Source organism: Cetorhinus maximus, chromosome 6, assembly GCF_964194155.1.
Source record: "Cetorhinus maximus chromosome 6, sCetMax3.hap1.1, whole genome shotgun sequence".
Lineage (NCBI taxonomy): Eukaryota > Metazoa > Chordata > Chondrichthyes > Lamniformes > Cetorhinidae > Cetorhinus > Cetorhinus maximus.
The window spans coordinates 130,430,138-130,456,791 of NC_135884.1; the positions used below are offsets into that span (position 1 = coordinate 130,430,138).

At 39.7% G+C, this 26,654-nt stretch overlaps 1 protein-coding gene across 4 annotated transcripts in view; it reads left to right on the forward strand.

Annotated features, from left to right (window-relative positions):
• Positions 1–26,654, forward strand: part of dhx38 (DEAH (Asp-Glu-Ala-His) box polypeptide 38) — a 139,710-nt gene that overhangs the window by 49,814 nt on the left and 63,242 nt on the right. For all 4 annotated transcript variants that reach the window (XM_078544533.1, XM_078544532.1, XM_078544535.1 and 1 more), the window contains exons 14-21: positions 2,226–2,411; positions 2,878–3,018; positions 13,551–13,661; positions 16,805–16,921; positions 18,607–18,714; positions 19,808–19,920; positions 20,725–20,933; positions 22,381–22,535. In XM_078544533.1, the coding sequence (XP_078400659.1) occupies positions 2,226–2,411; positions 2,878–3,018; positions 13,551–13,661; positions 16,805–16,921; positions 18,607–18,714; positions 19,808–19,920; positions 20,725–20,933; positions 22,381–22,535 (1,140 nt within the window). The remainder of the gene's footprint in view (positions 1–2,225; positions 2,412–2,877; positions 3,019–13,550; positions 13,662–16,804; positions 16,922–18,606; positions 18,715–19,807; positions 19,921–20,724; positions 20,934–22,380; positions 22,536–26,654) is intronic.

The window sequence follows — 26,654 nt, forward strand, 5'->3', positions numbered from 1 at the left end:
AGTCATATGCAGAGCAAATTCATTTACAGCTAGGACGCCTCCAACTACCTTGCATAGGGTGGCATAGTCAGTGATTGTACCAGTTAGCTGTGACATCAAGGTTATTTTGATGCTCTTGTAGACTTACGGCGATGCTGCTATTTAGAAATGGTGCCATGGGGTGGCAAGGATTACCTTGCAACCACCTGCTGCAACATTACTTAAACATCAGTAACTATAAACAGGGTATCGAATATTGGATTATGACCTGCAGATGCATGTTAGCGCCAAGAGTTTCCTTTCAATTAATTTTTGTCTTTCACTTCTTAGCTCTTACCATTCAGTGTGGCAAAGCTTGCCAGTGGATTGAGATGCTTTCTGCACTTTAAAAAATAAATACTGTAATTCTTATTTATATAGCATCTGTCCTGTTTTCAGGAGGCCCCAGAATATTTTTACCCAACAAATTACTTTTAAGTGCCACCTTGGCTCAGTCATAACATTCTCACCTCTGTGTCTGAAGGTTGCAAGTTGAAGCCTCACTCCAGAGTCTTGAACATTTAACGTGTCTGATACTTCAATGCAATACTGAGGAATTTGGTGTTAAACTGAGGCCTAGTCTACCCTCTCAGATGGATGTAAAAGATACTACTCTACTTCAGAAGTACTTCATTGGCTCTGAAGGGCTTCGGGATATCCCAGGGAAATGAAAGGCACGATATAAATAGAAGCTCTTCCTTTATGTCTTAGAGGTGTAGCATCTGCTAAAGTCAAATGTGGCAGCAAATTTACACGTAAGATCCCACACGCTGCAGTGAGGCAAGTGACAAAGTAATCCAGTTTGGTGGTGTTGGTTGAGGGATGAATGTTGGACAGGACAGCAAGAGCTCCTGTGCTCCTCTCCAAATAGTGTCATTGGATTTTTTACATCCACCTCAGCGGGCAGACAGAGCCTTGGTTTAAATTCCCCCTCATTACTACACTGAAGCTTAGATTATGTGCTCAAGTCTTTATTTAGGACTTGTACCTACAACCTTTTAACTCAGAGGTGAAAATACTACCAATTTAGCTATATTGAGACATATTGCTGTAACCTGTGCTGGAGTCTTGGGGGCAACAGATAAGTTTGTGTTCATAGAAATTAAAATGCTGATTACTTAGACAAACATGTGCCAGGCAAGTTTATCATCCTATTTTGAAACTTCCCTTTAACTGTTTGCTTCCCTTTAAATTTCACTTCGCAATTTTTAATTCCTGTCACCAGTGTGCTTCCTATACATGTCCAAATTGGCAGTTGAGGCTATGCATAATTCTGGTAATGAGCTGAGCATGGAAAATTGGATGAAAATACACCACTTTGAGCGCTGTACCAATTTCAAACCATTTGGACGTAGACTGCATGGAAAAACTAACCTGAGATAACTGTTAAGCATACAGAGAAATTAGTGATTACTAAGTGGGGCTAGCCATATCCAAAAATTAAATACCACGGTTCTTAAAGTTAAAACTGCAAATAAGTACAAATTTTAATCAAGTTGAAAGAAATGCAAAGGATTTTTTTTTAATTAAAGAAATCTTAAAGACCTGTATTACTTCAACAAGGGCCTCCGTTTACCAACCTATGATGATCTCCATTCACATTGTTATTGGGCAATCAGGGCTTTTCTGTTTGGAAAAGGAATGAGGCAACACCGGTTCTGAAAAAATGTTCCATTAAGTCATGGTGTGCAACGCTTTATTTTTGTTCGTTGCTTAAGACTGTTGTTAGTTGAATTTCTTTGTCTGGAAAGCTTTTTATAAAGTTCACAGTTGCCACATTTGGTATTTTTTTTTGGGGCACAAGTAGCTGTCATACAATATCAGAAGTCCAGTTGCATAGGCTTTCTTCATATTACCAATTTAAAAACACGACAGTGAATTTAAATTTTGAAACTATAGGAGTTATCCTGTAACCCATATTCTTTGCTGCTCCTTTGTTATTTTGTGTTTAAAAGAGTATAACCTATTCTAAACTTTTATATCTTTGTTCTACCCATGTTTCCATATCTTGAATCTCAAATCCTTGTACAAAGGAAGTAACAAGAAGTCAATTTAGACAAAATTGAAATGCCCTGAACTCATAAATGAAATGCTTTCAGTTTAACCAGTCAGAAAGTTAGTTAATTTCTGCAAATATGTCACTTTTGAGGTTTCATATTGTCCATTGTTATTATTGAAATGTTAATTTTGTTATCCTCCTTTTCTAGGTGGGTTATGCTATTCGCTTTGAAGACTGTACGTCCGAACAAACTGTCATTAAATATATGACAGATGGTATTCTGCTTCGGGAATCCCTGAGAGAGGCAGACTTAGACCATTATAGTGCTGTAATCATGGATGAAGCCCATGAGCGATCACTAAACACTGATGTCCTGTTTGGCTTACTTCGAGAGGTGGGTATGTAGCTGAGACATTAAGGCAACAATTTTGAAAAAGGAAAGCCCTTAAGACATTTTACACTTCTTTTGTTTGTGCAGCATTTTCATCTTTTCCATCTCACCAGCGTTTCTATACTAAATGTAATTTCCATTTCAATATGGTATGGAATTGTTTCCAGAATAGCTGTCTGGTGTACACGAATGACATGAGAAGGATCAGCTTCCATTTCTCCCATATCCTTTTACAGAATTTCCTCAGCTGAGATTCAGAAATTGTTGAGGTGAACCTGTGCAGGATGTCATACCCTTCCATCTTGTTGTGCAGCATGTTACAAAGGCATTACACTATGTAACCAGATGTGCTGGTTTAATAATTTTGAAACTGCTTTCACTAGGCATGTTAGTATTTTTAGTGATATCAGCTACTTCACTAATAATGCATGAGTGTAATTAACTTTTATATTTGTTCACCTTTTCCTAGGTTGTAGCTCGTCGTGCTGACCTAAAGCTAATCGTTACATCAGCAACTATGGATGCAGGCAAATTTGCAGCATTTTTTGGGAACGTTCCTGTTTTTCATATTCCAGGCCGGACATTTCCTGTGGATATTTTCTTCAGTAAGGTATGTTACCAGTTGGAGATTTTCACTTGTGTGTGGTTGTTCTTTCATTTAATGATTCCTTTCCACTAAGCAGGACCTCGTAAGCTACAAGTGCTAATATATTTTCAGGAACTGGAATCCACTTTATTTAGAATGCAAGGATAGACTTTAGAGTACTGGTGGCAGCACAAAAACAACTGCACATTTAGATTGATTTAAGTTTTTCTTGTGACTTTTAATTTCTGAGTTTATAGGGAAGATGGGTAGAGGCCAGCAATTTGAGGCTGAACCCATCCATGGCTAAAACAAAACAATGCCCTACAATAATCAGTGACACAGAAATGTTTACTTTTGCTTTTCACGGCATCATACCTCCAATGGGTGGGAACGCTACATAAGTTGGGGTTCCTAATAGCAATAGTCTGTAGTGTAAGTGCAGCACAAGGCACTAGGTGTAACCTGGAACTCAGGAGTAACAGAATAAAGGAATGGAAACATAAAGCATAAATAAGGTATAAGAATATAAGAAATAGGGCATTCAGCCCCTCAAGCCTGCTCTGCTCCTCAATAAGATCATGGCTTATCTGATTGTGACCATAACCCCACTTTCCTACCTTCCCTCCAAACCCTTGACTTCCTTGTAGATCAAAAATCTGTCTAGCTCAGCCTTAAATATATTCAATCACCCAGCCTCCATTGCTCTCTGGGATAGACAATTCCAAAGATTAACAACCCTTTGAGGGAAGAATTTTCTCCTCATCTCTGTCTTAAATACTTGCTTCATAAAAACTGTCAGTTCATTTGAACAGGAAAGTAAACTTGGCATCTGCCCCAATAAATTAATGATTCAGTTTTGAAACCTATATTGCAATTCCCTTTTGACGTTTCTTCTGGGTTAATTTGACATGGGAAAGTTTCCTGGTATATAATTTATATGTCTTGTCAGATGCATTGCACTGATAGAAATGCCAAACCTTTGAGGTGCTTCTGTTGAAATGTTTTAAAATGGATAGTCCATTTGTATGAAGATCAATGACATTACATTGAAATTGGCAGGTATGATGTGGTGGGCATCACGGAGACATGGCTGCAAGAGGATCAGGACTGGGAGCTAAATATCCAAGGATATACGTCCTATCGAAAAGATAGGCAGGTTGGCAGAGGGGATGGGGTTGCTTTGTTAGTAAGAAATGAAAATCGATAGCAAGAAATGACGTAGGGTTAGATGATGTAGAATCTGTGTGGGTAGAGTTGAGGAACCGCAAAGGTAAAAAAACCATAATGGGAGTTATGTACAAGCCTCCGAACAATGGTCAGGATGTGGGGCACTAGATACACCAGGAGATAGAAAAGGCGTGTAAGAAAGGCAAGGTTACAGTGATCATGGGGGATTTCAATATGCAGGTAGACTGGGAAAATCAGGTTGGTAGTGGATCCCAAGAAAAGTAATTTGTAGAATGTCTACGAGATGGCTTTTTGGAGCAGCTTGTGGTGGAGCCCACTAGGGAACAGGCAATTTTAGATTTAGTGATGTGTAATGAGGCAGATTTGATAAGGGAGCTTAAGGTGAAGGAACCCTTAGGAGGAAGTGACCATAATATGATAGAATTTACCCTGCAATTTGAGAGGAAAAAGCTGGAATCAGATGTAACGGTATTACAGTTGAATAAAGACAACTACAGAGGCATGAGGGAGGAACTGGCCAGAATTGACTGGGAGATGAGCCTAGCAGGAAAGACAGTGGAACAGCAATGGCAGGAGTTTCTGGGAGACACAGGAAAAATTCATCCCTAGGAAGAAGAAGCATACTAAAGGGAGGACGAGGCAACCATGGCTGACAAGGGAAGTCAGGGACGGCATAAAAGCTAAAGAGAAACAATACAATGCGGCGAAGAGCAGTGGGAAAGCAGGGGATTGGGAAGCCTACAAAGACCAACAGAGGACAACTAAAAAAGAAATAAGGAAGGGGAAGATTAAATATGAGGGTAAACTAGCCAGTAATATAAAAGAAGATTGCAAGAGTTTTTTTAGATATATAAAGGGTAAGAGAGAGGCAAAAGTGGACATTGGGTCATTGGAAAATGACGCTGGAGAAGTAGTAGTGGGGAACAAAGAAATGGCGGAGGAACTGAATAGGTACTTTGCGTCAGTCTTCACGGTGGAAGACACGAGTAACATCCCCAAAGTTCAAGAGAGTCGGGGGGCAGAGGTGAGTATGGTGGCCATTACCAAGGAGAAGGTGCTAGGAAAACTGAAAGGTCTGAAGGTGGATAAATCACCTGGACCAGATGGATTACACCCCAGAGTTCTGAAAGAGATAGCTGAAGAGATAGTGGAGGCGTTAGTGGTGATCTTTCAGGAATCACTGGAGTCAGGGAGGGTCCCAGAGGACTGGAAAATCACTAATGTAACCCCCCTGTTTATGAAGGGAGTGAGGCAAAAGACAGGAAATTACAGGCCGATTAGCCTGACCTCGGTCGTTGGTAAGATTTTAGAGTCCATTATTAAGGATGAGATTTCAGAATACTTGTAAGTGCATGGTAAAAAAGGGCAAAGTCGGCATGGTTTCATCAAGGGGAGGTCATGCCTGACAAATCTGTTAGAATTCTTTGAGGAGGTAATGAGTAGGTTAGACAAAGGAGAGCCAATGGATGTTATCTACTTGGACTTCCAGAAGGCCTTTGACAAGGTGCCGCACAGGAGGCTGCTCAGTAAGATAAGAGCCCATGGTGTTAGAGGCAAGGTACTAGCATGGATAGAAGATTGGCTGTCTGGCAGGAGGCAGGGAGTGGGGATAAGGGTGTCCTTCTCAGGATGGCGGCCGGTGACTAGTGGAGTTCCGCAGGGGTCAGTGTTGGGACCACAACTTTTCACTTTATACATTAATGATCTAGATGAAGGAACTGAGGGCATCCTGGCTAAGTTTGCAGATGATACAAAGATAGGTGGAGGGACAGGTAGTATTGAGGAGGCAGGGAGGCTGCAGAAGGATTTGGACAGGTTAGAAGAATGGGCAAAGAAGTGGCAGATGGAATATAACGTGGGGAAGTGTGAGGTCATGCACTTTGGTAGGAAGAATAGAGGCATAGACTATTTTCTAAATGGGGAGAGAATTCAGAAATCTGAAGTGCAAAGGGACTTGGGAGTCCTAGTCCAAGATTCCCTTAAGGTTAACTTGCAGGTTGAGTTGGTAGTTAGGAAGGCAAATGCAATGTTGGCATTTATTTCGAGAAGACTAGAATATAAAAGCAGGGATGTGCTGCTGAGGCTTTATAAGGCTCTGGTCAGACCACATTTAGAATATTGTGAGCAATTTTGGGCCCCGTATCTCAGGAAGGATGTTCTGGCCCTGGAGAGGCTCCAGAAGAGGTTCACGAGAACGATCCCAGGAATGAAAGGCTTAACATATGAGGAACGTTTGAGGACTCTGGGTCTATACTCGATGGAGTTTAGAAGGATGAGGGGGGATCTGATTGAAACTTACAGAATACTGAAAGGCCTGGATAGAGTGGACGTGGAGAAGATGTTTCCATTAGTAGGAGAGACTAGGACCCGAGGGCGCAGCCTCAGAGTAAAGGGAAGACCTTTTAGAACAGAGATGAGGAGAAACTTCTTTAGCCAGAGAGTGGTGAATCTATGGAATTCATTGCCACAGTAGGCTGTGGAGGCCAGGTCATTGAGTGCATTTAAGACCAAGATAAATAGGTTCTTGATTGGTGAGGGGATCAAAGGTTACGGTGAGAAGGCGGGAGAATGGGGTTGAGAAACTTATCAGCCATGATTGAATGGCGGAGCAGACTCGATGGGCCGAATGGCCTAATTTCTGCTCCTATGTCTTTTGGTCTTATATGTAAATCAGTTGCTCTGTATGGAAATAATAGTTATCCAGGGAAAAGCAAACTTATACAAGGAATGACTTGAGCTATGTAAAAGCTGAATAATAGCTTTTAAAACAAGTCTCAAATTATAATAGAGTACTGGATATTATGTAATTGCTTTAGATATTTATTGACCATACATATAGCTATTTAACAATGTGCAATTAATAAAAAGGTACAAAGCCAGTGCCTCCATCTATTAAAGAAGTTTTTGCAATACAATACAATGTATTAACAATGCTTGAGGTGCAGTGGTATGGAATTTTACTGTGAAATTCCAAAACCAACTTTTTCTCAGGGAGTTATTTTTTTTACCGCATTAATGAAGAGATGAACATTCATCTTTATTCACAATATTGACTTTTAACAGCAGCTTTGGGCTGCGGATTGTCCCTACAGTTGTACTTGTGTATGCAGTTCTTGTGTGGCACATGACACTTCCTCTGTTACACTTAACTGTAGCCATGTTTGTTTGCGCATTTTTTTTCACACATATAAAATTTTCTTTGAATGTTTTTTACAGAGAAAAGCGAAGTCAAATATTTGAAATGTAGAGAAACTTCTTGCACCAATAGCAAATGCCTTGCTAACATGAGACTCTAATTGTCTGTGGCAGGTATAATCAATGTCGTAATTTTTTTTTAAAAAAAGGAATCAAAGTCAATCATTTCAAGTCAGGTTCTGACTTGCAGGTTAAAAAGCAATTAAACTCTAACTGACTTGTTGGCCTGAGTCTTTTTAACAGTAGTTAAATTTTCTAATTTTAAAAGGACACAACTCCATTTAGCAGCAAAATAATGCATTGTGCGTGGCATGGTTTATAACACTTGTCATTCCAAGACATCATATTATCTAAGTAACTGTAAGCAGTGCTACAGCCAATTCATTTTTATAATAATGCCACATGTAAATTTTGCAATACTTCCTGTGCCGTACTTTCCTAGTTTTCAGAATTAGCAGCTAAAATTAATACTCCTACCATTACTGAAGATATACAAACATAGATATAAACATATGAATTAGGAGCAGGAGTAGGCCATTTGGCTCCTTGAGCTTGCTCCACCATCCATTAAGATCATGGCTGATCTAATTGTGGCCTCAACTCCATATTCTGCCTACACCCGATAATCTTAGATTCTTGACGAACAAGGGAGTCAATCTACCTCTGTCTTAAAAATATTCAATGACCCTGCCTTCACCGTTTTCTGGGGAAGAGAGTTTCAAAGACTCGTGACCCTCAGAGAGAAGAAATTTCTTTTCATTTCCGTCTTAAACAGGAGACTTCTTCTTTTTAAAAAATGCCCCTAGTTCTAGTCCCTCCCACAAGGGGAAGCATTCTCTTAGCAGCCACCCTGTCAATTCCCCTCAGGATCTTATATGTTTCAATAAGATCACCTCTCATTCTTCTAAACTTCAGTGGATTCAGGCCCAGCCTGTCCAACCTTTCCTCATAAGATAACCCCACCATTCCAGGTGTCAGTTGAGTAGACCTTCTCTCAACTGTTTCAAACACATTTATATCCTTTCTTAAATAAGGAGACCAAAACTATACACAGTATTCCAGATGTGGTCTCATCAATGCCCTGTAAAATTGTAGTAAAGCATCCCTACTTTATATTCCATTCTTCTTGCAGTATGCAGCAACATTCCATTTGCCTTCCTAATCACTTGCTGTACCTGCATACTAACGTTTTGTGATTTATGTACCAGGACACCTAGTGCCTCAGTTCTGCAATCTCCCTCCATTTAAATAATATGCTGCTTTTCTATTCTTCCTGCCAAAGTGGACAAGTTCATATTTACCCACATACTCCATTTGTCAACCTTTTGCCAACTCACTTAACCTAGCTATGCCCCTTTTTGCAGACTCCTTATGCCGCCTTCATAACTTACTTCCTACCTTTTTGTGTCATCAGCAAATTTAGCAACTATGCATTTGGTCCTTTCATCCATGTCGTTGATATAAATTATGAATAGTTGAGGCCCCAGCACTGATCCCTATGGCACTCTACTCATGACATCTTGCCAATTCGAAAATGACCCATTTATGCCTACTCTTTGTTTCCAGTTAGCATAGATAGAGGATTGGTTAGCTAATATGTTACCCCCTACACCATGAGCTCTTATTTTGCGTAGTAACCTTTGATGTGGAACCTTGTCAAGTGCCTTCTGGAAACCTAAGTACATCACATTCACAGGTACCCCTTTATTCAGGTTGCTTGTTACTTGCTCAAAGAACTCCAATAAATTGGTCAAACATAAAATTTCCCTTTCACAAAACCATGTTGACTCTGCCTGGTTGCATTGACATTTTCTAAGTGTCCTGCTATAACCTCCTTAATAATAGATTCCAGCAATTTCCTATGACAGGTGTTAAGCTAACTGACCTGTGGCTTCCTGCTTTCTGCCTCCCTCCTTTCTTGAACAGAGGAGTCACATTTGTTATTTTCCAATCTGGTGGGACCTTTCCTGAACCTAGGGAATTTTGGAAAATTAAAAACAATGCATCTACTATCTCAGCAGCCACTTTTTTCAAAACTCTAGGATGAAGTCCATCAGAACCTGGGGACTTGTCAGCTTTTAGGTCTAATAATTTTCTTAGTAGCCTTTCCCTGGTAATTGTAATTGTTTTAAGTTCCTTCCTCCCCTTTTACCCCCTGATTCACAATTATTTCTGAGATGTTATTTGTATCCTCTACAGTGAAGACAGATGCAAAATATCTGTACAGTTCATCTGCCATTTCCTTATTTTCCATTATTAGTTCCCCAGATTCTCTCTCTAGAGGACAAATGCTCACTTTACTTTTTTCCTTTCTAAATACCTGTAGAAACTCTTACTATCTGTTTTTATGTTTCTAGCTAGCTTTCTTTCATACTCTACTTTTTCCCTCCTTATCCACTTTTTCTTTCAATTTGATACCATCTTTAACTTCCTTCATTAGCCACAGATGGTGTGTCCTTCCCTTAGTTTTTCTTTCCCACTGGAATGTATCTTTTCTGAGAAGCCTGAAATATCTCCTTAAATCTCTGGCACTGTATTCCTAATGACCTATCCCTTAACCTAATTTCCCAGTTCACTTTAGCCAGCTCTGACTTCATGCCCTCATAATTGTCCTTATTTAAGTTGAATAAAAACTGATTTTAGATCCATTACTCACCCTCAAACTGAATGTGAAATTCAATCATCATATGATCATTGCTACCAAGGGGCGTCTCCACTATGAGGTTATTAATTAATCCTGTCCCATTGCACATTACCAGAGAGCAGGCCATACTCGATCCGGTAATGTGCTGCTCTAAGAAACTTTCCTGAAAACACACTATGAACTCACCGTCCAGGCTATCTTTGCATATCTTGATTTGTCCAATCTATATGTAGATTAAAATCAGCCGTGATCATATTGAATGGTGGAGCAGGCTCACTGGACTGAATGCCCTACTCCTGCTCCTATGTTGCAATGATTATCACCATACCTTCCTCACAAGCCCCCATTATTTCTTCCTGTATGCCCCGTCTACAGTGTGGTTACTGTTCAGGGGCCTATAAACCACTCCCACAAGTGACTTCTTACCTTAAGTATTCCCCATCTCTATCCAAACTGATTCTACATCTTGGTCTCCAGAACCAAGGTCATCTCCCTATTGTACAAATGACATTCTTAATGAACAGAGCCACCCCTCCGCCTTTTCCTGGCTTCCTGTGCTTCCTAAATGTCATGTAAGCTTGAATATTCAGGTCCCAGTCTTTGTCATCCTGCAGGCATGTCTCTGTAATGGCTATGAGATCATACATATTTATTTTTATTTATGCCACCAACTCATCTGTTTTGTTACGAGTGCATTCAGATACAGAGCCTTTAGTTCTGTATATTTTCCATTTTTGTAACCTCTAGCCTTATCTGCTGGCGCATTCTTAGGATTGCACACCCTATTCCTTCTGCCATGCTCTGATCATCATTTCCCTTATTCCTACCTTGCTATCTTGCCTCGTCTTCTCTACTTAATTTATCACATCTTCCCAAACTTGATTCCTCGCCCCCACTATTTAGTTTAGAACCCTCTCTACCGCCCTAGTTATACAAAACGCCAGAACACTTGTCCCAGCACTGATCAGGTGAAGACTATCCCAACAGTACAGCTCCCACTTTCCCCAGTACTGGTGCCAGTGCCACATGAATTAGAAACTCATCTCTCCTACACCAACCTTTGAGTCACGCATTTAACTCTCTAAACTGATTTACCTGATGCCAGTTTTCTCATGGCTCAGGTAGTAATCCAGAGATGATTACCTTTTGAGGTTCTGCTTTTTAATTTAGCCCCTAACTGCTTATACTCCCTCAGCAGAACCTCTTTCCTAGTTCTACCTATGTCGTTGGTACGTAGGTGAGCCACAACCACTGGACCCTTCCCCTCCCACTGCAAGTTCTGTCCAGCCCAGAGCAGATGTCCCAAACCCTGGCACCGGGCATTAATATAAATCAGTTTCAGACATCATTATTATTACTCATGCAATTACCCATACCCTGTCCTAATCCTCTGAAAAACCTTTTCTCTGTAAGGCCTACTCTCAGGTTAGGAGCCTCACTTGAATTTCTGGCTGTTTTTAAAAAAATTTCCCTCCTGATTATTTTCTTAGTGCCCAACTGCTTTTCCAATCAACTAAGGCCCAGATTCCCTTTCCCTGCCATCACAATAATAGGAACTACCTGCCTAACTCTGAGTCCTTGCCAGCCAGTTTTGTTATTCATTCACACTGACAAGTTTTACTGCTTGTAAAACAGTAAATTTCAATTTCCAAAGATTGTCAATAAAGTATCACGTAGATGACTCAAAAAAATAGACCATATGGCATTACAGGATAGACATTACAGTAAATAGGTAACTAATGAAATCTGTTAAACAGAGAGATATTAATGAGAGAGGATCAGAATGAGGGCTGGTCATGAGCTCCATGGGACTCTGTGTTGAGACCGTAGCAATTCATAATTTTCGTTAATGATTTAGGTGAGGCCATTAATGGACTATTCTTAGATTTGTTGATGAACTGAAAATGTTGGTATTAGTAATTTAGTCAAATCAATATGTTGTACCCAGATTTTAGACAAATAATAGGACCATTTGTGGAAGATGTTCTATAAGTGGCCAAGTGCAATGTGATGCATTTCGGATTGTGAAACTCCAGGAAAATTTATGGTATTCAGCCTACCTGTAAAAATGTGACAGATTAAGAAAGAACACTATGAGGTGGCTATACGGAAAGTGCGTTAGGTTATATTGCAAGGACAAAAAAATATAAAAACAGAAATGCTATACTTAGCTTATATAAGTCTTTGATATGACTGTGCTTGTAGTATTATGTTCAATTTTGTTTTCCACATATGGTGAAAGGATAAGATGCAGGTGATACCTAGCATTAGGGTTCTTTGTTGTGAATAGAATCCAAGTTAAAGCTTTTAGAGAAATAGAGCCTTGGAGAAGATATAATTAATCGCACGATTACTTGTGATAGTTAGGTGTAGTAGGACTAGAGTGCATACATATTGAATCCGTAGGTAGACTTAGAATCCACAAAACACTTCTTTTCGTGGAGAATATTTGCCCTCTGGAACAAACTATTGAAACTTGTAGAGAATATGAATTTGTAACATCCTTATGGAAAGGAGTCTAACAAGTTCCTGAAGGAAAGCTATTGCTCATTAATGGTTGGTTGCCAATGATCCATTTAAGCTGTGTGGCTGTGCAGCAATCCGAAAGTTCCCACTTAGGCCATACTCAAGTCAGTCCCACTACGGTACAACGTTTGTGGCTGCACAAAAAAATTTAAAGGACCCAGGCACTTAAACAATTTGGTTGTGCGGCACAAAAAGAATAATAGGGTAATTTGGCTACATCTTTGAGGAGTAAAGGATTACTGTGCTCTAGAGCTTGCTTGATTGTCATTGGGAATTGAGAAAATTGCCAGAACTTTTCCTGCAGGTACTTTGCTTTTTTATATTTTCAAGGAACTTGTGTGGGTCACTGTGTACATTGATTGGTTGGGCTGAATTGATGGGCCTGTGTCTGTTCTCACTGTTTTTGTATGGTTTTGCATTCCTGCATATTCATCAGTCAATGCAAATTACCAACAAACCTGATACTGACTCCCAACAGTGCAGCTCATCAGGAAATCTGCTATTGGCCCCAACAACTGAACCCAACAGCAGTTCAAATGCAGTTTCACTATTCAGTTAGTTCCTTATTTCCTTTTCTAATTAGTTGCTCACTAAATTTTAGATTCATAAAATAATCATTATATGTAATTTGTTCAATTTTATTATTTATTTATTAACTAGAATCACACTTTAAGAAATCTGCATATCAGTTAATTTCCCAGTATAATTATGAATGTATGACTTCATGTCATTTCTCATAAATCCACCCATGTTGTCTGTGTGAAATGCCATGTGAGATCAACTAGTATTTACTAAATGAATAAAATTGGTTGCTTTTGCTGTTCTCAAGTTCTAGTTGCCTACTAGCCAAAGAATCTCAATTTTAAAAGAAAACTGCTTCCAAATCTTAGCTTAGCTGGTCTGGATAGATCTAAAAGTCGAGTTCAAATGGTTTAAATCTTGACTTTGACTGATGTGTTATGTGCTACTTAAGGGAGTACTTTGCTTCTGTATATTTTTGCAGACTCCCACAGAGGATTATGTGGAAGGAGGTGTTAAACAGGCTCTTCAAATTCACCTATCAACTATTCCGGGTGACATATTAATATTTATGCCAGGCCAGGAAGACATTGAGGTGAGTGTGCAGCTAACAGACATTTAATAAATAGTATAATCTTTTCACTTTCACTCCTTTATCGAACTCAGAATGCAAGGCAAGTCAGAAAGGGGTGCATTTTAATCACAATAAGTTCTCTCAGGATCAATTGGAAGAAATGAGTGAAAAGGTAGCCTGGGGAGAATAACACTCCAATAGCTGCCAAATTGACTGGATTAAATGTTGACTTATTGTCATGGTCATTTGGCAGTTAGTGGAGGAAAATTTCCTTTCAATAAACTAAATTAATGACCAAATAAAAATGTCTTTTGTGTTTTAAAAAGGCAACTGTCATCCTGTATTTTTTTCCTTAAAATTGTTTTTGGAAATGCTAGGCAATGACTTTCACTGAAATTATTGTGAGAAAACTGTTGACTGTAAGTCTACTTTAGTATTAATGGTGCAAAAATATGGCTTAATTTATAATTTAATAAAAGCAGATCAACATGTCTTACTTTTTGATGAAGGTATGTGGCATATTGATTAGGTCAACCTTGTCCTATACAGTCTGATAGGTCGTGAATGACTAAATCTGTGAATATATATATATATATTTTTTTTTCTGAAGTCTCTACTCCATCTGTCTGGCTTTCTATCTGTTCCTTGTGTCTGTCTCTTTGTCTTTTGATTCCCCCTCTTTATTCTTGATCCGCTCCACTTTAAGTGCTTTGTTTTTGTGTGGAATTCCACTCCACAAGCAGTGAGGCGCTGACTGATGATGACTGATGACTGACACATGATCTTCACCATGTGACAAATTCACGAAAAGTGCAAGGAACAGCACCAACTGCTGAACATAGTCTTTTTCTGCCTCAAAAACCTTTGACTGTGAACTGCGAAGGCTTATGAGGTATTCTCCTCAAATTTAGCTGCCCTTAGAAATTTGTCACCATCCTCTGCCTACTCCATGCATGTCATGATCCTCACCACCACAAACCCTATCTCAGTGAAAACTGGGGTCAAACAAGGCTCTGTCTTTGTACCAACCCTCTTCATTTTTCACTTTGTAATAACTACACCTCACCTCTAGTGAATTTCCCACAGGCATGGAGATAATCTACAGAAAAGATGGGAAACTGTTCAACCAGCGTCACCTTTAATCCAAAACCACTGCAACCTCTGTCATAGAACTTAAGTATGCAGATGATGCTCATGTACACTCACTCAAAAACTCAACTCCAGGTCATTGTTGCCTCCTTCTCCAAATCATATGAGAAAATGGGCCTTTCACTAAAACTAAGGTCCGCTTCCAGCCAACTCCCCAGGCAAAACATCTCTCCCTGTTGATTAAAATCAGTGGTGAGATCCTGAAAAATGCGGGCCACTTCTGTATCTTGGAAACCTCCTCTTGATGAAGGCAGGCACAGATGACAAAATTCATCATTGCCTCCAATCTGCAGCTTAGCCTTCAGGTGACTGAGGAAAAGATTATTTCAGGACGAGGATCTCAAACCCAAGACTAAGGTAGTGGTTTACCGAAGCAGTGATTCCCACTCTCCGATTTGCTTCAGATGCACCTCAAAGCACTGGAGAAGTACCATCAGTGGTGCCTTTGCAAGATCCTCCAAATCTGGTGACAAGAAAGATGGTCCAACAGCCACATCCTCTTCCAAGCCACCCTACCCAGCAGCGAGGTGTGAATCACTCAAAACCAGCTTCGCTCGGTGGAACATGTCATTTCTATGCCTAATGTCTAACTCCCAAAGCAACTGCTCTACTTGGAATTTGGTTATGACACGAGACTCCCATGAGTTCAGCAGAAATGCTTTAGGGATGTCCTCAAAGCATTCCTGCAGAAGTCAAACATCCCCACCAACTCATGGGAGACCCTGGCTTGTGACTGACGAAAATAGAGAAGGCTCATTTGGGAAGGCATCGAATGCATTGAGAGATTTTGTTGGGAAGGTGCCAAGACGAAGTCAAGGCATCGAGGAGAGTGCACAAACCTCCGAAGAACCCATCCACCTAACTCTTCAAGTGCCATCTGCCCTGCATTTGGAAGATTCTGCATATAGTGCATTGGACTTATCAGCCATTTCAGAAACCATTGAATCGTAGAGGAAGCAAGTCATCCTTGATCCCAAGGGACTGCCTAAGAAGAACCTCTCAAGCAAAATGAAAAATGAAGAAACTTGTCACACGGTTGAGTGTCAGTTGAGAGTGTTGGCAAACTGCAGATTCTCTTTCAGAATTACATGAACATTATGCACCTGGCTATGTATACAGCCATTATTGCCATTTAAATCCCAGATTGCTTTAAAACACCACAAACATTGTTGTTCCATCCATTGACAGGTAGGAGTCAAACTAGGATGAGAATTATAAAGTCAAGGTAACAAAACCCATATCCCTTGCACTTGGTGTTACAGGTGAGTTGAATGGGATTGCAGGTTGGAGAAGGCATTTGATGTTGAGAAAAGGAGTCCTTGGTTTTGAGGATAAACCTAAAATAATAGGATGATTTTACTGCAGATATGCTATTGCTTGACTTGGAGAGTGGAAGAGCTCAGATCTGGAACAATAGTTAACATGTACATGAGTGGAGACACCAATAATAGCTTTATATTGCATAAATTCAATTTGAAGGATAAAAAGCATGGCCAAGGAACCCTTATGTAGTGGCTTCAGAATAGCAGTCTGGTTGTCTGGGACCTGTGTGGCATTTGGGGACCATACTCGTTTTCTGGTTGAGGATAGTGGGCTGTATTTCAACTTCATTTAATTAATATTTTTAATGTTAGAAAAGAGCCAACTCTTTTTTTTATAAATTGCTGCTTGAGATTGGAACTCTGAGCATGAGTCTAATCATGCATGTCCAAAGCTGAATTTTCTCTGGCCATAGAGCTGGCATCTTGTCACCTGGAGGAGGTATTGGTCTGAAGCTGACATCTAATGGCATCCAAAATGATAGACTGAGGTGAACCTACAAATCCCTCATGGTTAAAATAGGCAAATTGGATTGTTGTAACCTTCCTCCATAAATTCTCTTCTCAACCGCTTGAACAAGTAGGATGAGGATTTGAATCTACCTGTGGACTAAATTGTTGATACTGAAGTAAAGCACATGAGGATTATTTTATTAATATGTTTTGTTCTAATTAAGATGTGCCCCCTCCATCTAGGTGACTTGTGATCAGATAGTGGAACGACTAGAAGAGTTGGAAAATGCTCCCCAACTTGCTGTGTTACCAATATATTCCCAACTGCCTTCTGATCTCCAGGCCAAGATTTTTCAAAAGGTATACCTAAGTGTTTTCATTCACAAAATGTAATATTTTGCATAATCCAAACTCTAAGCTCTTAGAGCTATAAATTTCACCCCACGAGAGGAAACTAGAAGACAAATTATGCTGAATATTTTTGGCGAGCTGATGGGAATCCTGCATTCATACCAGGTATTTTTTTGCAGATGGTTAATTATCAACTATTACAACCACTGTCACTCTTCTGTGAACTGAGCAATGGATATAATTCAAAACAAAAACAAAAAATGAAGCTCTGAAGAAGGGTCATACGGACTCGAAACGTTAACTCTGTTTCTCTCTCCACAGGTGCTGCTAGACCTGAGTTTTTCCAGCGTTTTCTGTTTTTGTTTCAGATTTCCAGCATCTGCAGTATTTTGCTTTTATCTTAATGGATATAATTCTCTCTCTTCCTTAGCCCCCTCTCCTTCCTTCTGAATCCAAACTACTTAAAAATAAAATAAAAATATAGGTAAACTTCCTTTTCAGCTATAAAGATTAAAAATATTCAGGAGAACTAACTTTTCTTCTTATAGCTGGACTGAGAATTAAGTTTCATGCCTGTATAATATGAAATCAAAAGTTTAAAAAGAAATAATTTTAAAAATGCACCCAATGAGGTGGCATCTGGATATTGTGGTAGCATTATAGTGTTGATAAAAAGATCAGCTTTGTTATTTTAATTTCTTCCATTACATAGAACAACCGTCGACGTTGATTAGTGTTCCATCATTGTCAACTGCTTAAATCTCTTCAGCCATTTGTGCTTGTGCTTGGATTTATGCTTCCTGGTGTGATAAAGCTTTCTTTTAAACTTTTTGATTTTGGCTTATATTTATTTTGGTAGTGAATGTAACTGCAAAGGCGAACTTTAAATTCATACATTTTGGGGAAAGAACTATTTTCCTATTCAGCAGTACACTAAATTTGAATGCCACTTCTACTGTTTAGGAAATGCAGCACGATCTTGATTTTTTTTCTGATTTCTGGAATGTGTAAGTTGCTGGAATGTTAGTTCTCTTGAATATTTTTAATCTTTACAGCTGAAAAGGAAGTTTACCTATATTTTTGTCTTATTTTTAAGTAGTTTGGATTCAGAAGTAAGGAGAGGAGGCTAAGGAAGAGAGAGAATTACATCCATTACTCAGTTCACAGAAGAGTGGCAGTGATTGTAATAGTTGATATTTAAATAGTTTGTGTAAATCGTTAGTTGATGTTGGAGGGAAGACGCTGGTGTAGTGGTAATGTCGCTGGACAAGTAATCCAGAGGCTCAGGCTAATGCCTAGGGCACATGGGTTCAAATCAAACCATGGTAGCTGGTGGAATTTAAATTCAATTAATAAAATCTGGAATTGAAAGCTAATCTCAATCATGAGATTATAAGATTCATCATCATAATAAAATTATCATTGATTGTTGCATTAATGTCTTTTCGGGAAGGAAACCTGCTGTCTTTACCTGGTCTGGCCAGCGTGTGATTCCAGATCCAGATGACTCTTAACTGCCCCCTGAAATGGCCTAACTCAGTTCAAGGGCAATTAAAGATAGCCTTTCCAGCAATACCCACATCCTATGAAAGAGTAGACTGTAGATAAGTCCTTGAAGGCATAACTGGAGGCTTGAAATCAATGGAGAGGACAGTGGTGCCTGCTTATTTTTATGTATTTCTCCTTTTGTCAAGGCTCCAGATGGAATCAGAAAGTGCATTGTGGCTACAAACATTGCAGAGACATCACTGACTGTGGATGGGATCATGTTTGTTGTTGATTCAGGATACTGCAAACTGAAAGTAAGAGCATGTTAATATGGTACAGATTTGATAACATTTCTACAGGATTTAAAGGAGCATAAAATTATTTTAACAAGAAGGAATTCTTTTTTTCTTGAAACTGCATTCTTGAAAAATACTATCCAAAGGGTAAAACTTACTAATTTTTAATAATTTTTGCAGTTTAGTCTTAAGTTTACAGTATTGACCCAGAATGTCCAACCCCCAGATAGTCGTACCCAGGAGGTACCCCCAAGATGCCCTGGGGCACCCCTCGGAAGCCCCGACGCACCGATTATGCAGGAATTAGCTGGGAAATTTGGACTTCCAATGGGATATTCCTCTACACCTAGAACCCTCCGAAACTTCGGAGACTTCGGACAGTTCTGACTCGTTTACCAGAATAGTTACCCAGGAAAAGTTAGAAGGATTAAAACCAGTTCTAACTCCTGCATAACTAGACTACTGATCCCCCGACACTCCACTGGACCCCCCGATTACTCCCCGCTGACCCAAACTACCCCCACATCCACCTGCCACCCACCCTACCCCCTCACCCACCTGCTACCCACCCTACCGCCCCATTCACCACCCTACCCTCTCACCCACTTACCTTACAGACTTTTGCCATCTCTCCAAAGCTTCTCAAAGTGAATTTTTCTAACGACCGCAGCAGAAGTTATTCACTAAGCAAGCCAAATCCCAGAGGGAAACTTATCTTACTGATCATAACTCTTTTTTTGTATTTTGGAAACGAGGGGAAAACTACTGATCCCTAAAACATAGTCTCTCAGCAGCACTTAGGATTTCAAAATTAAAAGATATTTCAGTCTTCTGAAACATTCCCCCAAAAAACCCACTTGGTCAAAACACACAAACAAACTACTTGGCAACAACTCCCTTATAGATTTTTAACCATAAAAATCCAGTAATATTACCCAAGGCAAAAACAACTGCTACTTTAGTAAAGCATACCACACAACTTCTCACTCGCTCCCACTCAAACAAAACAAGAACAATACATTTCTTGTTGTTACAAATACATATAGTCTGCCATGATTTTTTGTACTGCTTTAATGTTTCTTGCCTCTTGTTTGTTTGACCTTTTGAACAGGTTTTTAACCCTAGAATGGGTATGGATGCTCTTCAGATTTATCCAATCAGCCAGGCTAATGCTAATCAGCGTGCAGGTCGAGCTGGGCGAACAGGCCCAGGCCAATGTTTTAGGTAACTACAAGTAATTTTCTGTAATTCTGTTAAGTGCATTTCCAGCTCCTTGAAGGATATCCAGTGACTATGACTGCATTGTGCACAGTTGTGAATGCTGGATGATGCCCACTCACAATTGTATAGCCTGCCAACATCCATATAGAAGCAAAGAAATGAGAGGTTGAGTTAGGTACCAGAGTCTTTGGTTGGTAGAAATCAACCTCTTCAGAGTAGAAGAAAGTTGGTGAGGCAGGGCAGAAAACCTTTTCAAGTTCTTTTTATTTCAAATAAGTTTTTTTAATAGAATAAAGCTATAATTAAAACTAACAATTTTGAATTATTTAACGACATAAGTAATGATGGTATAAACTAAAGAGAATGGAAAACTCTTCTCAAAAATGTTTTACTAGTACTCCACTCTCCCAAATTAACATTTTGTTGAGACCACTGCCCTCTAAGTTTGACCTTTATGACCTGCTTAATACTGAAGTTTAAAAAGAAGTTTGTTCTGATCTACTAAGGTGCAGAATAATTTTGAAATTGACAAATTGTGCTATGAACATTACAGAAATAGAAAGCAATCTTTTTACATTAGCTTAAAACTTTCAGTATTAATATAGACCTCAAACTAAATGGACTGAAAACATGATTTTATATGGATCAATTTATTTTTGTGAGCATTATTAAATTTGACCATAAAGAATTGTGAAGTCATACAGCTATAAATTATATAAGTTGTGTAAAATAACATTTCAAGGTATGAATAAAGAGATGTACATTCACTTCCCTCGATATAATAGATTGGTTTATTAAATTATGTAGGTTGTACACGCAAAGTGCATATAAAAATGAGATGCTGACCACCACCGTTCCTGAGATTCAGCGGACAAATTTGGCTAATGTGGTACTGCTGCTTAAATCACTGGGTGTGCAAGACCTACTCCAGTTCCACTTTATGGACCCACCACCTGAAGATAACATGCTGAATTCTATGTACCAACTCTGGATCCTGGGTGCCCTTGACAACACAGGTAACTGGAGGAGTGTGTTTAGAATAAAAACAGAAAATGCCAGAAAAAGTCAGCAGGTCTGACAGCATCTGTAGAGAGATAAACAGAGTTAACTTTTTGAGTCCGTATGACTCTTTAGAGCTTATTTGGAAGTGTATTTAGAAGTTTTTTCTGAACCTAACATTTTGCATACAGGGATAAAATATTGGAATTGTATTGCTATCAACTTTTGAAAAAGAAATATTGTCAGTCAAATTATTTCAAATACTCTTCAGGCCCTACATCATAAAAAAAGTAAAGGGTAATGAAAGACCATTCAGTCCATCAAGGCTGGTTTTATAAATCTGCAGATGGCCTATCCCGGCATCCAACTGCATTTTGAATGCCCGTAATGCCACTGACTTGTCAGCCTCACCTGGTACAAAATCCCAAATGATTATCGTCCTTTGAATAAACAAGTGTATGTGTTGCTATTATATATTGAGTTGGGTAGACAATGACGAAATCCAGGCTTGGGATCAACAGGTCTGCTAAGGGCTTCAAACAACATGCATTGGCCTCAGCCAAAGGTCCAAAAGAAGATTGCTGCAAATGGGTTGAATACAGGCTAGTCTACAATCAATCAAAAGGGTCTAACTGATTATTTTTTAAACTTGACAGTGGCAAAGTTGCATTTATTTCTCCCAAATTACCGTAAGGTTGTTGATAGTTTGGCTTTTTACTTACTGTAGTCCTGTAGTGATGGTGCTCCCAAAATGATGTCAGGTAGAGAATTACAGGGGTTTGACCCAGGGATGAAGAAGGAAAGACAACATATATCCAGAATAGTGTGTAATTTGGAAAGCAACTCTGATGTCATGATGTGTGTATGATCTTGCTGCACTTGTCCTTGGTGATAAAAGCTGGAAAATGTGTTAAAATAAGTTTAAGTGAGTTACTGCAGTGCATCCTGCAGCTACTGAAATGGTGACAGAGAAGTTAGATACTAAGTCCAGTGGCAAGAGGCACAAATTAAGAATGCCGAGTTTCTTGAGTGCAACTATAGCTGCACCTATGCAGTTGCATGGTGAGAATTCCGTTGCACTCATGATCTGAGCACTTTCGCTGGTGCAGAAAATTTGAGGGATCAGAAGATGAACCCGTTCATCCCAGATTGGCCAACTTCTGACGTATTGGGTGGTGTTTGATGTATCCCTAACTGAATCAGGAACTGAGCGAAGGAAACTCAAATCTACATCTGTTCCTGCTGTGGCCAACAGTGAGTGCTACTGCATTGTCCAATCAACTTATTTTTCAATATTTTATATTTTAATTATTAGAACAGTAAATGCCTTAACTAAAGAGATTATGTAATCAATCTTTTGATCTGGTCAATCTATTTTAGACCCACTAGGAACAAATGAAAGTCACTAATTTTATTATTCCGTAATATCCTCAGTGCTTTTTGGATTTTGTGTTGTCTCTGTAGGCAGCCTGACTCCAACTGGAAGGATGATGGTAGAATTCCCACTAGACCCCGCTCTCTCAAAGATGTTGATAGTATCATGTGACATGAGCTGCAGTGCTGATGTCCTCATCATTGTTTCCATGCTTTCAGTGCCTGCAATCTTCTATCGACCAAAGGTATGTGTGAGGCTTATTTGCTGAGATTTTATTTGTACTATGATTAATAGTGATGACCAGGATTGCAAGTGTCACAGTATTGCTTATAACACTGCAGTATTAATATTTCAGATTTTTAAAATCAAAATAGAATTATTATTGACCCAGTGGTGTTATTCTCTCCCCTTTCCTGTAGTTAAACTGTGTGGACTCCGTAGAACAATGGTCCAAAATGTTATGATTCTGATCAGGAACTCAGCTGTGTAGATGCAGACTTTGCATCATTCTATGGTACCGCAGATTGCAGAATTCCTTAAAGTAAACCTTTAGCAAGATGTTTGTTAGAATTGTGGCATTCATCAAAAAGCTGGGGATAATACTGCCTTGGGGAAATATTCTATGCACCAGATTAAGGGATAGAAAACGAGGTGCAGTCAGATGGATTATTTGATACCTAAGACATATTCATTTTTGTTCTAATGGAAACTCCCATATGATTTCATTGCATAAATAGGGCTACCATTTTGTTAAAATCATGTTAAAATATGACAGACAATGAAGTACCATATCACAACATATTTTCTGTCAGTTTTATTGAAAATTTATTGCACTATTAAACTCTAATGTTGATATTTAACCAAAGCAAAGGAGTAGAAAATGGTGTGAATTTGATTGAGTTTTTGGGTTAAAGTTGTTGAAATATAAAGCATTTTTTACAAGTCAGCCTGGCTTGCATAAAGATGTTGAAATTTCCTGCAATAATATGGAAATATGAAGGGAGAGGAGTGAAATGCTCCTCATTATCCAAGAAATGAAACATCAGTGAGGATCATATTTTGGCACCTGTGCATGTTAACGTATGGCAGGAGGACCAAAAAAATGGTGAACTGTGTAATGACTGCCAAAAACGCAGATTTCCACCAATACAAGTTCAGTCAATGCAATGAAAAAGAAAGTTCATGGAATCTAGACATCAGAGCCATTCTCTGTGCTATTCTTTTAACCACCCTGTAACATCTGAAACATTGAGAATCACAACTGATGCAATCTCATCACAAATCAAACAGCATTATTGACAAAAACTTAAACTTGAAAACAATACAGAGTGATTTAAATCATACAGTCACCTCTAGTTCGTCAGACTTGGTTGACTGCAGACTGATTGGATCTGATCTGATTAGGACCAATCCGCTTCCAGGGGAATTTCTCCTGTTGATGGTTTTACTCCTGACGGCACCATCTCTATGAGGGTTTTTATCCTAATTTTATACTTTGTCTGCATGGCAACTACTCTTGTGCTCAACCCATCTGAGTTGTTCGATTGGCATTCTGTGATTGGTTTAACTGCATAACAGCTGCCCTTGTGCCCAATCCCTTTGAATCACTTGATTGGCAGTCCCTGGTTTCTGGAGTGCGTGGTATCATGTTTTGAGAATTGTCAACTCAGCTCCACAGCAAATTTAAATAAATCTAAATGCATTTTCATACAGGTCTCACTGAGGTGCCTCTGTTAGTCCTTTAAGTGGCACCTTCAGAGTTATTGATATGTTTGTACACCGAGTCTTGATGATCCCGCACACTATACAATATATATTAATAACTTAGGCGAGGGAAGTGAATATACTATCGCCAAGTTTGCAGATGACACAAAAATAGGTGGGAAGGCAAGTGGCAAGGATGACACAGAGTCTACAGAGGGACATGGACAGGTTAAATGAATGGGCAAAAATTTGGCAGATGGAATATCATGTGGGAAAATGTGAGGTTATGCACTTTGGCAGGAAGAATAGAGGAGCTGAATATTAAATAAATGGAGAAAGCTGCAGCAGAGAGGGATTTGGGAGTCCTCGTGCATGAATCCCAAAAAACTAACAAGTTCAGCAGATAATAGGGGAGGCAAGTGGAATATTGGCCTTTAATTCAAAGGGAATGGAGTATAAAAATAAGGAAGTCTTGCCAAAACGATACAAGACACTAGGTAGACCACACTAGAATACTGTGGACAGTTTTGGTCCCCTTTTCTAAGGAAAGATATATTGGCATTGGAGGCAGTCCAGAGAACGTTCACCAGGTTGTTCCTGGGTATGGAGGGATTTTCTTATGAGAAGAGGTTGAGTAGGTTGAGTCTGTACTCATTGGAGTTTATAAGAATGAGAGGTGACCTTATTGAAACATACAAGATTTTTAGGGGGCTTGACAGGGTAAATGCAGAGTGGTTGTTTCCCCTTGTGGGAGAGTCTAGGACCAGAGGACATAGTCTCAGAGTAAGGGGTTGTCCATTTAAGACAGAGATAGGGAGGAATTTCTTCTCTCAGAGGACAGTGAATCTGTGGAATTATTTACCGCAGAAAGCAGTAGATGCTGTGTCGTTAAGTATATTCAAAGTTGAGATGGACAGATTTTTAATCAGTAAGGGAATCAATGGTTATGGGGAAAAGGCAGGAAAGTGGAGTTGAAGATTATCAGATCAGCTATGATCTCATTGAATGGCGGAGCAGACTCAATGGACCGAATGGCCTACTTCTGCTCCTACATCTTATGGTCATTATCTTGGCCCTACGCTTCTTCACCCACCCAGCCAGATCGATCAGTAGGTATGCCACCATTACCAATAGACCAGCGCCAAGACATGAGAAATGATCCGTATCAAGGAATGAAGTTACATTCATACTCTAATTCCAAATTTCAGACCGGAAAGGATTCAGAATTCAGATTGTTAATACGAGTCCTGGTTAACTCCATATGCTGTTGAAGTTGACAATAGTGTTTCCTAATCAGACCAATATCCTTTCGAAGTGCAGCCAAGTGTTCTGGGAGAGGGGGTATTTCGTAACAAGATTTGGTAACATTTTTGTACAGATCAACCTTGATCTTATTAGTAACACGATCATGTTGGTGGATATTGATTTGCTCTTGAACACCAAATTGAACAGGTTTTAGTGGAGTAACCAGAAAGTACTAAATTTGGCTGGGCAGATAATATCCCCAGAATGGTATTGTTTCTCATTTGTGGTTACACAATATTCCCCTGCACCTTGATATGCAGATTGGATATGCACTAGTATTTTTGCAACATTTTTACAGTACAGTTAATATCATGCTCTGTCGTATCATCATGTCACAAGATCCTATGGGGACAGACAGTAGTCTGCCAATGCCTTTTGTAACCATGGATCTTGGTTCCTGTCAATATATCACCAATGATTACAAGGTAGTGTGGCGTTGACTGTACTTTACATGCATGTTCCCCCGTATCACTCCAGTGTTCTCTCAATGGTACACTAGGGTGGGGTTCTCCTCTTTCGGAACCATGGGAAAGTACAAGATCCCCAAAGTATGCAACATGGTCCTAAACGACATAGCTGCTAGACTGCGTCTGCGGCAGGTGGTGAAGGAACCAACAAGAGGGAAAAACATACTTGACCTCATCCTCATCAACCTGCCTGCCGCAGATGCATCTGTCCATGATAGTATCGGTAGGAGTGACCACTGCACAGTCATTGTGGAGATGAAGTCCCACCTTCGCATACCCTCCATCGTGTTGTGTGTATTGCCACCGTGCTAAATGGGATAGATTTCAAACAGATCTAGCAACTCAGGACTGGGCTCCATGAGGCACTGTGGGTCATCAGCAGCAGCAGAATTGTACTCAAACACAATCTGAAACCTTATGGCCTGGCATATCCCCCACTCTACCATTAACATCAAGCCAGGGGATCAACCCTGGTTCAATGAAGGGTGCAGGAGGGCATGCCAGGAGCAGCACCAGGCATACCTAAAAATGAGGCGTCAACCTGGTGAAGCTATAACACAGGACTACTTGCATGCCAAACAACATAAGCAGCAAGTGATAGACAGAGCTTAGCGATTCCACAACCAAACGGATCAGATCTAAGCTTTGCAGTCCTGCCACATCCAGTCATGAATGGTGGTGGACAAGTAAACAACTCACTAGAGGAGGAGGCTCCACAAATATCCCCATCCTCAATGATGCAGTAGCCCAGCACAGCAGTGCAAAAGATAAGGCTGAAGCATTTGCTAGAATCTTCAGCCAGAAGTGCTGAGTGGATGATCCATCCCAGCCTTCACCGGAGGTCCCCAGCATCACAGATGCCAGCCTTCAGTCAATTCACTCCACAT